The sequence below is a fragment of the Halichoerus grypus genome, chromosome 4, assembly GCF_964656455.1.
Source record: "Halichoerus grypus chromosome 4, mHalGry1.hap1.1, whole genome shotgun sequence".
Lineage (NCBI taxonomy): Eukaryota > Metazoa > Chordata > Mammalia > Carnivora > Phocidae > Halichoerus > Halichoerus grypus.
Window position 1 is genome coordinate 17,962,793 of NC_135715.1, and position 17,382 is coordinate 17,980,174.

Genomic DNA, 17,382 nt, shown 5'->3' on the forward strand with positions numbered 1-17,382 from the left:
CTGAGGTGTAACATTTCATCAATATGGATCAAGACCGATCATGACATTGCTTTATTGTTCACAGTAAATGTGAAAGATAGCTGTTATTTCTTTTTTTTTTTTTTTCCCTACTTGTCTAATAGATAGCCAAGGAAGGGAAGAAATTTAATTACAGCAAAAATAGTCACAAAATACAAATTGATGTGCACTACTGAAATCAAGATTAAATACTTAAACCAATCAAAACAAACTTTTTTATGCATCCATTTAATGTACAATTTAGCCTTATTGGATTTGAGATACTGACAACCTGTAATTTGTAAATGTTAGGTTTGGATCCAAACCTCTGCATATAGAGTTGGACTTTCGTGTCATTGAAGAAAAAAAAAAAAAAAGCATCCTTACACTGAAAAAATATATCTGAATCAGGCTGCAAGTGTCCAATGTTCTACAGATTAGAGCAAAGTCTAGATGTTTACCTACAATGTCAGACTCCAACTTTTTTTGGCCACTTTTTTTTAAAAATTTTTTATTGTTATGTTAATCCCCATACATTACATCATTAGTTTTAGATGTAGTTTTTTTTTGGCCACTTTTAAAGGTTGTTAAGCACCTCAGGGATTTCCGCAGTTCCATTTCAATGTTCTTAAATGCTCTACTCTTTGTTACTAAGTAACAAGACAGCAGACAACTATGGTTGCTGGGGACTCACCCTTCCACCCAGCAGGTAAATCCTCCCTTTGGAAGGTTCAGGTGCAGGTACAAGGAGAAGCTCTCAGCTCATATTTAACCCATTAGGGAAAGGGTTCATCTTTGCTTTTGTAGAAATTGCAAGAAGCATTAGCCAGCAGAATTGTCTCTGGGTCCTTTCTAGAAGTTTCTGATTCTTTTTCATGTGTTCCATTGTCATCTCTTTTCTGGTTTACCTTAAATACAGCATTACTCATGTGGATTGGTACTCTTATTATTCTTTGAATATGTTTTTACTCCTCTTTTAATGTGCTTATTTAGATTTATCTTTCTATTTCCGGTCTTTATCAGATGTTACTGTGACAATATCTTCCCCCCTCCAGAACACTTAAAGTTTCAAAATGTTGCTCGTGTCTACTTTGCTTATCATCCCACCCTGGTATCTTTCTCCTAGTAGGATAATGTTGCTTACTGATTCCTGCCCAGTCTGGGAATTTTGTGTTCTGATCTGAGCTTGGGTATAAAAAGAGGGTATTGTGGGGCACCTGGGTGGCTCAGTCGGTTAAGTGGCTGCCTTTGGCTCAGGTCATGATCCCAGCGCCCCGCATCGGGCTCCCTGCTCAGTGGGGAGCCTGCTTCTCCCTCTTCCTCTGGCTGCTGCTCTCGCTCTCTGTCAAATAAATAAAGGAAATCTTTACAAAAATAAAAATAAATAAAAAGAGGGTATTATAATTCCTTTTGGTGATGAGTACAAAATTTCTGATTGGGAGTCAAGGTGAAGATGAATTACTTTCACAGAAGCAGAATCATGAAGGGAATGACAATAGCCAACCTTTTTACAGACCTCTTGAGTCTTGTGGTATAGAAGCATTCTTTTTCAGCCCTTCCTGCTTGTGCACCTTAGGGAAAACACAGGTATCCCCTATCTGTAAGTCCCTCAGAGCAGTACATCAGTGTTTTGTCAGTTGCTCAAGAGTTTTCAGGAAGTATTCGCAAAGACAAAAGCAAAAAAAAAAAAAAAGAAAAAGAAAAAATACCACTTCAATACGTGAACTGAGATTTTAGTGGGGAGAACAAATGCAGGGACACAGAAAAGCTTATTTTTTCTTGTCCACAATTAATTTCGGAATGCTATACCATGTCTTCAGCTATGCAAAAATTTAAGACCTACATTCCAAATGCCACTACAGTATAAAATGGATGTCAAAACTACGAAGGCGAAGATAATTCAAATCAGGTAGATGAAGTGTTAGAAATGCTTTCATAAAATAGATATATGTACATATATTAATTTGAGTATGTATATTTTCATATTTTTTTCCTCTTTCGATCATGCAGACCATGTGACTTTAAGGTCATTATAATCCAATGTAAATGATGAGCAACTTTGCTAAAATGCCTTTGGTAGGAAAGTATGTATCATTAGAATCCAATCCCTACATGTCTCCATAAATGAATTTTATTTTCAACTGCTCATTATTTCAACTGCAGTAAGTACAAACTGATTGTTTTAAATGACCAGAGACCTTCATCAAAATGTTTTTATTATGGGCATAAAAATAAAATATACTCACATCTAAATTAAGTGGATTTTTACAATACTTTTTAAATTTAATTTCATTTTTACTTATATCAAGTATTAAACGCTTTTACTTTCAATTACCACATTGGCCATTTATTTTCTAAAAATTTAGTGTAAATCAATCTCAGCATTTCATTATTAATATTAACATACTTCCTTTATTCATAATCCCTAGTGGATTCTGACATGTCTTTCAAAAAACTGGCAACACAGGAATTTATAAAAAAATACAAGAATAATAATAGTGAAGGAAACTACTTAGCTAGTAATAGAATTCTGACATATTAACTGCAATCCCATATTGAATTATCACCACTGGCCTTCAAATATCTCTTGGCACTAGATAGTATTTAAGCGCAAAGCCATAGCATATAATAAACTTCACAGGGTAAAATGAAATCTTTTTCCTAGTAATACACGTACATAAGTAGTCAATTTTCTCAAAACTATTGTTTGCATAGGGTCAAGAAATGCTTTCAACCAGGATGAATGTGAATCAGATAATTGACATTTTCACTTTCAATGTCTATGACTAAAATAAGCAAGCTATGATCGTATGCCTTTAATTCTGGAATTGCAAAGCTGACCATGACCAAATAGAAATTATATTTGGTATCCAAGGAAGACATGCATGCTAAAAACATGGTTTGTGGAGGGCACTATTCTAGGAGTGGTGAACACTTACAGAACTAAGACTCTTCATAAATTCTGTCTTCACATTGTTGATTCTCAACCATGCCTCCTGCACAGCTGTCTCGGTGGCCTGCAGATGATATGGCTAATCCGAGAATGTTCCAAAATGGTGTAGTGTAACACTGCTTAGCATTAGATACATTGTTCTATATTGATCAAAAATTGTAAAATCTGTGGTTCCTCTAAGTTTTAGTGACATGCTAAATACCAGGAAATCATGCTGCTTAATATTCCTGCTACCTACCTGGGTCTGAGAGTGTGCTAAACATCTTGCTTTCGTTACAATTAATGGACTCCCCAGAGGATTGTAGCCAACCAGCAAGGCACTCAGACAACACATTTCTGAATTACAGCACATTCCATTAGGGAAATAATACATATTTGAGGTCATTTAAGATCTAAGCGAGCACAATGCCACAAAAAATACTGGAAATTCTTATAATTTTTTCAAACAGTGACTGCAATTTTAAGTATATCAAGCAATAAAAATATTATAGTAACAGTCCGATTTGGATAAGACTCAAGAAAATGTGAGTCTTACCTAAAGGCTTAAAGAATAATATATTTCTTTTTGAAAATAGTTGAATCTCAAAAATATAAAGCTAGTAGTTATATCTCTCAGTGATTTTTTTTTCTCTCCAGATATAGTACTAGATTTTAAAAACTCAAATATGCACATCAGTGATGCGCTCGGTGCCTCAGAAAAACCACACCTTTCATGTAAGCACATGCTTTTGAGAATTTTCTTTTGAGAGTAAGAGAAATGAAAATGACTACCCAGGAATAGCAACAGCACACCTAAGTGTGTTCCCACTAGGATGGAACAGATGGCAGTTATTATTGTCTCTAAAACTTTTTATTTATGGATTACATTCTTGAAAATGTTAGGTCTAATTTCATTTTCAAGAATATATGCTCCTTGAGAATGAAGCCCATTTTATAAAGATCACTGGCCAGTTTTCAGTTCATTAAAAATAACTTACATTAGATATACATTCATGGCCCTTAATTTTGAAAATCATCCTGAATTTTCCTACTTTGCAGATGCAGAAAGTGGAACTTAGAAAAGCTATAATTTGTCCAATGTTGCCCCAGTTGAATAAAAAGCAGGGCTTTAATCTACATTTTTTGGTTCTATAATCATGTCATTCATTTATACATAAACATAAAATATAATTAAAGTGTTAGGAGTGAAATCTGGCAAACATGATGAGATTGGGAATCTAGGAACATCTCTTACAGTTAACTGAATAAGGAGGCTGGGATGAGTTTTCACAGTAAATGGATAAAACGGGAGAACATTATTTGTTGATTATGCTATATGGGTATTCATTTTTGTTTTCTTGGAAAAGATTTCAGTCTACATCTAATCTATTTGAAATGGGAAAACATCATAGATCTCCAAATAAATAACAGCTTTGAACCCAAGGGAAGGGGAAAGATGTGAGCAAGCCAACTATGGAAAATATAATTGTGAAGTAACTTTTTTAAGAAATCAAGGCTGTGAATCAAGACAAGAACCTCTGAACAAAATGATCCCATATTTCTCCCTCCTTGAGGTGAAAGTTGATACTGCAATTGTATTCACATTACTTAATTAATTTAACTAATTTTTTAAAATATCTTTTTAAGAGATATTTTTATATTCTCACTTTGCGAATCTGAATGTTGTGTGGAGACCATGTGATATTAGGTGCCATGAAATTAAATGGCAGTTTCCTGAATTAAGTTTGGCCGGTTGGATGTTTAATAGTATTACCAATAAAATATTATTTTGATGTACTTGAGAAAAATGAGATTTTTCAGGGCACACAATTAAATTCGTCTCTGATCAAAGATAATAACTCATCTCATAGAGCAAATACAACTACAAACTATTGCAGAGTTATAGATATAAAGTCTAGGTTAAAGAGAAAGAATTAAATATTGCCAAAATTAGAATTGCGGTGCATATTGGACTAAGGTTATGTCTTTTATTGAAGTTCTTGCAATCCCTAGTAGAAAAGATTCAGGAGAAAGTCTGACTCCACTTGGGTCATGTGCCTATCCTTGAAACGATCACTGTGCTTCAATGGATGGGGCCTTTTGAATGTGCAGCCCAGTCATATATTCACCTCTGTGATGCTTGGAAGGGTAGTCTTAGCTTTTCTCAAGCCAGACCAGCAAAAAGTAATATGCCTTCATTATAGAATGTGACCTCAGTTATTATCAATATTGCTATTTTCATGAAAGTCAAGTAAAATAAATGACTGACACCCTTTCTAGGTATCAGTCTATATACAACAGAAGAGAACAACAACAACAACAAAAAACTGAGCTACATGACCAATATACTCAAAAATTATGGGACCACAAGTGAGACAATTTATATGAGCTACATATATCACAGAATCCAATTTAAGCCGTCCCCATTCACAGGTGTGTCCAATTAGGCTGCATTGTTGTTGACTGATATGTCTGGCCGGTTCCACTGCTTTTGCTATGAATGCTAAACACAACTGGTGCCATGAAATTTTCATTCACAAAAACCACTTTTAAGGACCATAGTTTTAATGAAAGAGAACACTGTAATTCTGGTGGACACAATCCTTATTAAATAAGCTACACTGGGACAGATGTTATTAATTCATGAGTGCAACTCAATAAGTGGGAGATTTGAAATTTAAATCATGCATTCATTTGCAGCAGACTTACATACTTCTATCTTTTTATTTGGTTGAACATATGACCCTCCCGGAAACATGTGAGTTGCCGATGAGTAAAGGGAAATGTCTCATTGTGATAGCTCCGTGAACCGGGGAGCATTTCACATTCCCCTTCATCTTTGCTCGGCGTGTGGCACAATACATTGTGCATAAGAGCTACTAGATAATGATCATTTTCTGAAGCTCAGTATAAAATCAGAGGCAAAACATATCAAAAAAGGTATTAAATATATTAAAAGTTAGTTACAAGAAAATACCACCAGGTAATATAAATTGTAAAGAGACACAAGAGCAATCCATCCCCTACTTGATTGATATACATTGTTACGTTGTTGCCATTTATTCAGTGCTTACCATGTGCCAGGCCCCGCACTGCATTCTTTAGATACACTACCACTCCTTCTCACAGCCACCCATTTCACCAGTGAGAAAACTGAGGTTGAGAGACTAAAACCAAATTGCCTATTTGTCACATGTCTTTGGAAATCCTAAGGTAGAGTTTCAAATCCACGTCTCTGACATTTTAAAGACACAGTACCGCCTCTCTTGGCATTTTGCTCACTTTTACTCAAGTTTAAGAATTGCACATATTTTTGCAGCCAAATAGTTTAACCTGTAGCTCTAATAGTACAATAGTTGCCATATACAGACCTATAAAGAAATGGGTTTATTTCCTTAAATCTGAACCACCAAAACACAACACCCAACTAGCATTATTTATGTACTCACAACATAGATGGAGATTCGTGTTATCTTCACAACCCTTTGGGAAAAGAGATGCTATTTATATCTGAGGTATTTTTAATTACTACAGTTTTATATATATATGTGTGTGTGTGTGTGATATATATATGTGTGTGTGTTTTATATATATATATGTGTGTGTGTGTGTGTGTGTTACACAAAGAAGCAAACAAAGTAGAGTTATTTTTTCTCCCTGCTTATCTTTGCATTTTCTCTGGCATCTACTGTCAACCCAATTCAATACCTATGCCATTAAATTATATTGATAATATTTGTATATTTAACAATATTAATACTAATTTTATATTAATAAAAACACAATTTATAATCATATAGCATTTATCATAATGATTGTATATTGGTAATAATATAATTACTGATATCGTTGCAGAGTGATCATTGCATGCTATTATATATTAATATTTGCTAATAACATTTGCTTATGGAACCAGGACAATACCTTTAAAGCTCTAAGAGAAAGACGGCATGACTTTTATATTTAATAAACTAGTCCCACTACCTAGCATATACAACACACTCAAAGACCTGTAAATTTGTAAGTAATCCTTGAATGCAAGAATTTCTACAACGCAATAATCATACATTTGTTAAAAACACATCTCAGTGTTTTAGCTTGTGATTCTACAGTTACCCTACAGTTTTTTTCTTTTGGTTACAACATTGCATTAAAAGACAAAGGCAATCTTGTTCATTTTACATACCTAGAGTAGTGGGAATCAGACATGAGATAGAGAAACAGAAGTCAGAGAATATAGAGGTTATATTTAAATTAAATTATATACTATTTCATTAACAAATCCTAAGTTCTTTATACATAATGCTGAAAGAACCCACTGAAAAACCTATTTTCTAAAACTGCCTGGATAGGAAGGGACATGGCCTTTGTGGAATGGAAGTCACAGAGCATGAAGGCTGGAGAGAAAAGCAATGAAGAGGAGACATGACTTCATCTTTTGTTTTCCTCTTACTGTTTTGTGGCATGAATAAGTCTGACTATTCTGAACTTCAAAAGTCCTATTTATACAACAAGCATGATAATACTTGTCTATTTCCTAGGATTAGTGCAGATCTCAAATGAGATAATGCATGTGACACTACTTCAAATCTTGTAAATCTTGTAAGCATCGAGGCTTGGACCAAATGCTAATCAAGCAAGGAAACCCATCATCAGAGTATTCCACATGAATGGGTATTCCAGATAACAGAGCGTAAACTTTTGATGGAAATGTGTCTCTGAGATGATCCACTGTTTACCGGTCCATGTTTTTTCTTTTCCTGGCATACCTAACATATCTTAATTTTTCTATAACAAAAATCGAAAGCGTGACCATGTCATTGTGCTAGACTGCAATACAGGACCCTTGATTTGTCCTTGATGTCAGAACTTCAGGTGGCTGATGTGTTACCTCCAGCCTGCTTCTGGCAGTCCCCTTCTCCTAATTTGCTGCTTCTACTCAGCTGTTGTTTGAGATTTCAGATAACCTGGCTGTTTAGAACCTTGTATAGCCAATAAGTTTCAAGAAAGCGTGTGAAGGCCTTTCTGAAAAGTCAAAACAAAGATTTCAGGCTGAGGGGTTTCCTGACTTCCATAGGCAGCAAACTTCAGAAAAAGCCAAATTCTAATTTAGAATAAACACTGTTGATAGATTAATATCACTAATTCTGAGTTTTCCTTCTGCGTTTCTCTGACCTCCTGGCTTTCTCATATACAAGAACATTCATAAGATTCCGAACCAAATGTTCAGCTCTGTGTGTAAGAAAACATGGTGCCTCTGAAATGTTTACTTTAGAAGAAAAAAAAAGAATGTTTGATCTTGGGTTGCAATGTGAAGGCTTCTGCCTCTCTTTCAAATGTTACCATAACAATGGGATTGAAAATATGTACCTAAAAGCTTTTTTGACCTGGTTTATAGTATTGTGAAGAACTAGAAAGTTGGTGATTCCTACTGACGACATAATACAATGACTAGGCATAACCATTGGACCAACACCTCCTGAATGTCAGTCAACAATGGTTGGAAAATTATACTCCATCTCTCTTATTCATCTTCATTTTTCATAAATATAAATTAATCATAGGTTTTAATAAAATAACAAGACAAAGCCAACTAAATGCAAATGGAAAAGCAACACTTCGCCAAGAAGTAATTTGAAAAGGAGCCAACGTTAACACTTTCAAATCTTTCTTGAAATGAGAATGTTGTCCGACCTGCCTGAGTTTTCTATCAACAATGAAATGCATAAAGGTCACCCCTGACAAACTAACACAATATTCTTCTCACAGTCCTTGTTACAGTAGCAGCCAAGCAGTATATTCATTTTCATTTTCATTATGTTTGTAAATAGTGGAAGAGGCAGACAAGAAGCGGGTGAGGACCGCCCGCGGAGTCTCTGTGGGGGTCTGAGGAACTGCAGCAATCACCCTTGTGGATTTCATTATTTTTCAGTGGATTTTTATTGGCTGGGGGAAATATCTTATTAAAACCCTGTTAGTTATAAAAGTTGTTTAAGGAAACCCATTCCTTTGCCATAACATCTTCCCACCTGATTATCAGTTCATTTATGCCTTCCCAGCTAACATTTATTCTTAAGACAGTGTAATTTTTGTGTAACCTTGATTGTTATCTAATTTATTTCCCGAGTGACAATTAATCCCTGATATATTGCCCCTAGCACAAAACCCCCACTGCTTACTGAAGCATTCAGCTACAGTCACCTTGTATCTACATGAGAATCCATTGACAAAGCAGTCTTGAAAATTAGCTTTGGTTTAAACATGCTGTAGCAACAACACTGGTCTTTCTAATGTATACCATGCAGGCAACATCAACCGTATAATTGATTATTCTTTACCGTGTTTTCACTCTATGTAAGGCAATGTGATAGATGATGTTGAAAATACAGAAAGAAATCATATGCACAAATTAACTATTAAGCAAAGTAGTGATTGAAAATAAAAATGTAAGAGAGTTACTCTTAAACTTCAGACAAGAGGGAGATGCCCAGAGGAAGAGTCAGGTAAGGCTTGCTAGAGGGAGTAGAATGAGATTTGGGACCTGAAGTAAGCATATGGTTCAAATATGTGAAAATATAACGCTGGGGAGAGGAAACAGCAAGAACAAAAGCAGAAAAACAGACAAGCACAATGCATCTAAAAGGATAACTACAGTTGAGCTTCCCTAAAATGTTTAAGGTTAAAAGAGTAGGAAGTAGATGGGATCTTTAGGCTAAGGATAATTTATAAGAATACATTTATAAAGGTTTTGACTATTAGGGTAATAAATTTCAGGTTTACAATTGTGACAATTACCAGAATCAGTGTTCTGGAAGCCTAGGACTACACTGAATTCAACGGAAGTCAGGAAATGATGAATAAAGAATGAAAATAGAGGAACAAATAGAAAACAAATAGCAAGGTGACAGACATAAACCCAAACATAATAATTTCTGTAAATGTAAGTGAGCCAAATACTTAAATCAAAAGACAAAGATGGTCACACTGGTTACCAAAAATATGCTGTTTATATTCTAGTAGATAAACATCACCAAAAGAACGTAAAGAGCATGAAAGTAAATGATGAGGAAATATATACTATGTAAACATTAAATAAAAGAAAGTTGCTGTATCAACACTAACGTAGACTTTAAGGAAAGAATATTGCAAGAGATAAATTGGCTTTTTTTAATGATAAAAGAGACAATTCAACGCAAAGAAAGCAATTTTCAATGTGTATATAACAAATAAGTACAAAACATAGAAAGCAAACATTGATGAAAGTAAATGGAAGAATAGACAAATGCATAATCATAGCTGAAAATCTTACCTTCTTAAGTAAAAATCAGATAAAAATCAGTAATGAGAGATAATTTATGAGATGTATAATTTGCCAACTTTGCTTAATTTGCCACATTTTGAACTGTGCAAATGACTGCACAGTACACATTATTTTGAGTGCACATTTGAACATTCTGCACTATAAGTCTCAAAAACATTCTAATTATTAAGATCAGAGAATATTGGTCTCTGAACACAAAATAATTAAACCTGACATCAAAGATAATTAGAAAATGGCCATTGTTAAATAATTTATAAACTTTTTAATGAAAAGCAAAGGTTAGAAAACTTTAAACCAGAACTTTACAAAGGAGGATATCCAAATGACGAATATGCACATTTGTTATCAGGGAAATACTAATTAAAACCACAGCTGATAGGACCACACGCCATAAGAAAAGCTAATACTAACAGACAGCCTTTTCATAGGAACAATGACATAGTCACAGACTTGATCTTTATGTTAGACGCTGGGGAGTGCCCACATGAGCGGTGCAGCCTCCACTGGTCCTCAGGATCATGTGCTTTAAAGCCAAAGCCCAAGTATCACCTGAAGTTCAACCCCGTGTCACTTGCTGTCGGCCGGTTACAGCATCATCATCATGGATGACTACAGAATTCTATCAGATTTACTGATGTTACCATCATGTTCTTTTATTATTGATCCATGATTGAATTATAGTTAATGGAAATCAATAGAACAATTTCGGTCACAAACTCAATTTTTAAGTTGTCCATACACATGTCCATATAGAGAAACAAAATCTAAAAATATATCTGGAATGAAAAAGCCAATCAAGCAAGTGCAACCATCATCTCTCTCCTCTAGCTTCTGGAACAACGTTTAACTCATTCCACCACGGTATTACTACCAGAAAGGACCCAAAATTGACACAAGAGAAACTGTTTTGACAAACACCTTGCTCAGATGAAAGATAATTTTATCAACATGAATTCGGATAGTTACTTCCCCTCAGGTGCTGCTTTGGCCACCCTCACACGTTCACAGAGACTGATTATGATGACAAAGTGACAATCTTCTGAAGCCTTACAGAACTCACAAATCCAGATAAAGAGCAGAGTGCCTGGCTCATTCTGAAAGAGGGATGACAAATTTTGAGTGATTGGGCATGAATATATTCAACCCCAGGATGGGGGTAGGGAATCAAGGAATAATTCCCTCTTCCTATTAAAGATGCGGAATGGTAGCTCAGTTTGGTTCCTGGAATCATTTTCAACATGTGTACTGAAGCTGGCGAGTGCTTCCCATCAGATTCCTAAGTCAAGGGTTCAGTCCTACAACACTGCCCCATCCCCCCCCACTTCAGACACCAGTCACAAGCCCAGGCTGTTACCTACCAGCTACAAACCAGAGGTTCCAGTGACCCCTTCCAACTCTGGATGCCAATCACAAGTCCACATTGTTTTGTGTACTTTTAAAAGACTGGCTATAAAACCAGGGGTTCCCAAGATCCCTTCCTTGGGTTTAATTTGCTAGAGTGGCTCACAGAACTCGGGAAGCCCCTAGATTACCAGTTTGTTATAAAAGGATACAACTCAGGAACAGCCAAATGTAAGAGATGCACAGGGCAAGTCATGTGGAAAGGGCTCAGAGCTTCCACGGCCTCTCCAGGTGCACCACTCTCCCTAATCGCCAGGAGCTTCCCAACCTGGAAGCTCTCTGAACCCAGTCCTTTGGGGTTTTTATGAAGGTTTTATTATGTGATCATGACTGATAAGTCATTGACCACAGGTGACTGGTTCAACCTCCAGACCTCTCCCCTCCCCAGAGCTCTGGGGTGGGGAAGGGTGGTACTGAAAGTTTCATCCCTCTGATCACATGGTTGGTTCACCTGGCAACCAGCCCCTAAACGTAGATGGAGTTCAAAAGTCACCGCATTAACATAACAAGAGACACCTTCATTGCTCTCATTACTTAGGAAAATCCAAGGGTGTTAGGAGTTCGGTGCCAGCAACTGGACAAAAATCCAACTTATATATCTCTTATTATAAATCACAATATTACAGTAGCTCCATGTAATATCCATAATGGCTGAGACAGAAGGGAGTACTATGACCTTCCCCCGAAGTTAGATGAGCCACCCCCTTTTTGAGCTACAAATGGTCTTATCAAAATCTACTCACAGACTGCATTTTAGAAAATGCTACAAATCTAAAATCAAATTAAGCCTTTGGAGAGAATCATATTTAATGAGCCTCCAAAGAAGGGAGGTGAAGCTGGAGAGACAATTCTAGATGTCCTGGAGTTTTATTTCCTTCCTTTTCCAGGATGCTAGAAGGAGCCTGCTCTGCACATCTGAGTTAGCCCACTGGAAAAACAGGCTGATACCAGCCCCAGAGCTTCAGCCTCTCCTTTCTGAGATGTTTCATTGACCAGGAAGTTCTTTTGTTATGTAATTACTGGATGTTGCCCTCACTGCCATCCTTTGTCTTTCTTGGATCTTCTCTCTGGTGCTCTAAGTCAACTGTACCAACCCTTTTGTATGTTTGTTTGCTTTTTGTTCTTTCATGTTTCAAGTTTTTATTTAAATTTTAGTTAACATATAGTATAATATTGGTTTTAGGAGAACTTAGTGATTCATCACTTATATATAACACCCAGTGCTCATCACAAGTGCCCTCCTTAATACACATCACCCATTTAGCTCATCCCCTGCCCACCTCCCATCCAGCAACCCTCAGTTTGTGCTCTATAGTTAATAGTCTCTTATGATTTGCCTCCCTCTTTTTTTTTCTTCTTTCCCCTATGTTCATTTGTTTTTAAAATTCCACAAATGAGTGAAATCATATGGTATTTGTCTTTCTCTGACTGAATTATTTCATTTAGCATAATACACTCTACCTTCATCCATAGCATTGCAAATGGCAAGATTTCATTCTTTTTGAAGGCTGAGTAACATTCCATTGTGTGTGTGGAACACACACACACACACACACACATCTTCTTTATCCATTCATCAATTGATGGACATTTGGACTCTTTCCATAATTTGGCTATTTCAACTGTACCAACCTGAGCATAGTGTTCTGTAGGGTGAGAGCCCAGGGGATGATGTGCTTTATGCATGAAATTTTCCCTTAAAAAAGCTTATTTTATATTCATACCGTATGGCGCTAGTGATGGATATGTCTGTGCTTAAAGGAAATCTTTACCAGAAGCTTACCTCCTATGACCTCCAAATTACTAAATCTCATGAAATACTTTCCAGTCCTATCTTGACTAGCATCTTGGTAGACTCTAAGATCATCTATCAGTTCTTCCATTCAAAAACTCAATTTTATGTTTATTTCAAATTTTCTTTTGCCATTTTTCTATTTTTCTGTTCACCTATTTTAAGTCTCCTCGCTTAGATTTCTTAGTCCGTTCATTCTTTGTATGCTGGCACAATGAAGCTAACTGTATGTCATCTCATTATAAATACCTTTGTTGCTTCTCCTTGCTTTTTTTCACTCAACAGTACAGCTTGTTTATTACATTTCAGTGTATATGTATCTGCAATATGCTTTTCATCCCAAATAGTATGGATATTTCATTATTTAAATAACCGTAAGTGTAGCATTGCAAAACACTTCGCTTTAATGTTTTTCTCTTTCAAATAGTCCCGAATCCCCTTAATACTCTTGAATATACTGGGGCGATCATTCCCTGGAAATGGAAACAACTGGTTTAAGAGAATGAGGATTTTCCATCTCTACAGATATTGCCACACTGTCTTCCAAAGAAATGAGGTGAGTAGTACCTTAGCACAGTCTCCTAAATTACCTCTCTGCCTCCAGAGCTGGCTCCTCTAATCCAATATTCACAATGCCACAGGTTGGTTGTTCAATGCGTAGATCTAACCCTGCCATCCTCAGTTCCTCATGGATTTTAGATTCAATATCTACTACTCACCAAACCAAGAAAGGGCCCTACCTGGAAGGACTCCTACCTCCTTTTCCAATCTCACCTCCCACCAGCTTGCTTTTATACTTACGTCTTTTTCTGCCTCATACATCCTGTTCCAGTCTCTCATCACTTTCTCTTCACTAACTCTTACCTTTTCCAATACTTCAATATTCATATTTGCTTTTCAGCATCTGAACCATTCTCAGAACATAAAAAGGCTGTCCATAATATTTTTGAATGAATGAATGAATGAATGAGTCAAGATTACATCCTCCCACAAATCATTATAGCATCTTTGTGCACATCTCTTTCAATGCACTGGTAACATTTCATTTTTTTTTAAAGATTTTATTTATTTATTTGAGAGAGAGAGAGAGAAACAGCATGAGAGGGGATAGGGTCAGAGGGAGAAGCAGGCTCCCCGCTGAGCTGGGAGCCCGATGTGGGACTCGATCCCGGGACTCCGGGATCATGACCTGAGCCGAAGGCAGTCGCTCAACCAACTGAGCCACCCAGGCGCCCGGTAACATTTCATTTTAATCAGTCTGTCTTCTGTACTAGTTTTACAGTGATGAGGACTGTACCTGGCACAAAATCAAGTATCGGTTGAATAAATAAATGGTGTAATGAAGTCCATCTCTTCTTCATTTACAGATGAAAAATTCCAAGGCCTATGGATGTAATGATTCTTTCCCAGTGACATAGAGCTAATCTAAGTGGCAGAACCAGGCCTAGATGCCATAGATATTAGTTTTTATTTTTGAAATCTCTCTAGTTATTATGCTACAACTTTAAATAATTGCATTTTGCTTTCTGTTTCACAGTGTTTTATTTCAAATAGAATTTGTACTATACTTTGGAGGCTGTTTCCCCCCCCAGTCATAGTTCTGCTCTTTAATAAATAGCAAAGCCAGTACCTACACTGTATTCGTTTAGCTTCTATTACCTCATCCATAATATCTCTGCTTCACCTACCTGTTTCACTGTGAAGGTTAAAAGAAACCATAGGGGTGTATCCTGAATGTGGGAAGCATTATAAAGGCGATTGCTGATTATCAGCGCCTTACATAATCATATTTGCTAATACCTTTATGCAAACATGTTCTGATCACATAAGCATGCATCCAGGCTCTGTTGACTCCTGAAACAACAAACACTGCTACTGCAATCATATTACACATGTGCCTACAAGAATTTCTATAAACATAAAGTACCTGGGACAAAGAAACAGGGTCTTTGGGCTGTTATATATTTTAATAAGTTCAAACAAAAGAGCTATAGAATTATGATCGTGTCTAAATTTCTCAGTGGATGAGATATGTGAGCTCATCAAAGAGTTTGGGGAGGTTTATCACACATTCTGCAATACTAGTAAACATTATACCCATAGTACTCGCAGAAAAGAGTCTTCAGCAAAAATTGTTAAATTATCAACGGGACATTTGGAAAGTGGGAAACAGTGCTTTAAAGTAAACCTAAAATGTAAGTTGAATGTGGAACCTAAAATAAACCAAACTCATAGAAACAGAGAACAGATTGGTGGTTGCCAATAACACCAATTGGGGGAAATAGTTGAAGATGGTCAGAGAGTATAAACTTCCAGTTATAAGATGAACATGGTCTGGGGATGTAACACACAGCATGGTGACTATAGTTAACAATGCTGTATTGCATATTTGAAAGTTGCTAAGAGAGTAGATTTTAAAAGTTCTTACCACAAAAGTTGATGGATGTGTTAACTAACATTGTGGCAATCATTTCACATCATATACACATATCAAATCATTACACTGTACACGTACATAATATTATATGTCAATTATATCTCAATAAAGCTGGAAAAATATTCTATGTTAGTTGAAAAATTTAAGTACTATAATGTAGGGTATCAAAGTGTGATTCCAGTCCCTATTTTAATAAAATCAAAGTCCCTTTCATGACCCACGAGACTTGGTTGAACAGTCTCTGGTCTCCGTCTCTACTTTGGGGAAATCTGATGTCTCCCTTAAAGTCAAATGGTTACAAATCAATTATCAACCAGCAAGGTATTTCCTTATTACTTTGTCTAAAGTAGCCGTGCCCCAGTATATGCCCCAAAATAATAGATAATAAAATAATATTTGGAGGAAAATCTTAGATGTTGTATCTCATACTGTATACCACAATCATATCTAGAAAAACTAAGGGATTAAATATATATATATATATGTGTGTGTGTGTGTGTGTGTATGTATGTATATATAGATAAACATATAATATATATGTATATGAAAACTTTAAAATGGGGAAAAACACATAAGTGAATATAATTCTGATTTTAGAATGAGGGAAGATTTTCTGTGTACAGGCAATCAAGACTAAAAGATCATTTTATATAATTAAACAAAAGACAAATTCATAAAGGTGAAAAACATTGTTAAGATAAAAAGCAAAAAGATTAAAGACATGCATTCTATAAATGTAACAAAAGGTAACATTATTAATATAGGGAACTCATTCAAATTCATTAGAATAAAAATATAAAGCCTTTGAAGAATAAAGAATCCAAAGCTATGATAAGAGAAAATTTATAAAAGGAACAATTATAACTAGTAAACATTTGACAGAAATATTGAATTTCAATAGGAATTACAGAAATACAAATGAAAACAATTAAAAAATTGAAATAATGTTAGCAAGCATGTATTTGAAGAGGCACTCAACATGGACTTGCAAATTTATATAAACTGCTGGCAAAAGACTGTGCTAATAGCATTAAGAAGCTTAAAAAGGTATGTCCTTTATTCTAGAAGTTTCCATTCTGGAACTTTTCATATACAAATGTTTACAAAATTAAAACCAATAAAAATATGCATTGTTAATAGTTAAATTATGGAATACTCACACAAAGGTTATTATGCTGTAGAAATAACATATTTTAAAACATTTATACTTTTAGAAATCTTTCATGATATATAATTCTTTAGAAATAGTAAATACTTCCATAGAGTATAGTTTTAACTTAATTTTCAAAAATATAGACAAAAAGGGGAGCAAAAAACAAATGTAAAATCATTTTTTAAATTAATGGATTATTTTAGTATTTTCCTCGATAATTTTAACCATTGCATTTTTTTCTAAATAAGAATATTTCACTCTTATAAAATGAAGAATACAAATACTTTAAATACAAATATTGGTAAGAATAACCAAGATAAAAATGAAAAGCAAATGTGTTACTTTAACA

The 17,382-nt window shown here is 35.4% G+C and overlaps 1 protein-coding gene across 9 annotated transcripts in view; it reads right to left on the reverse strand.

The window, feature by feature from the left end:
* GPC5 (glypican 5) overlaps nucleotides 1–17,382 on the reverse strand; it is a 1,368,657-nt gene that overhangs the window by 858,891 nt on the left and 492,384 nt on the right. The window contains exon 7 of one of the 9 annotated variants that reach the window (XM_078070197.1): nucleotides 2,901–3,014. The exons of the other annotated variants lie outside the window; for them this stretch is intronic. Within the exon in view, the coding sequence (XP_077926323.1) occupies nucleotides 2,916–3,014 (99 nt within the window). The 3' untranslated portion in view covers nucleotides 2,901–2,915. Of the gene's footprint in view, nucleotides 1–2,900; nucleotides 3,015–17,382 lie in introns of those variants that run through there. 9 annotated transcript variants of the gene reach the window in all.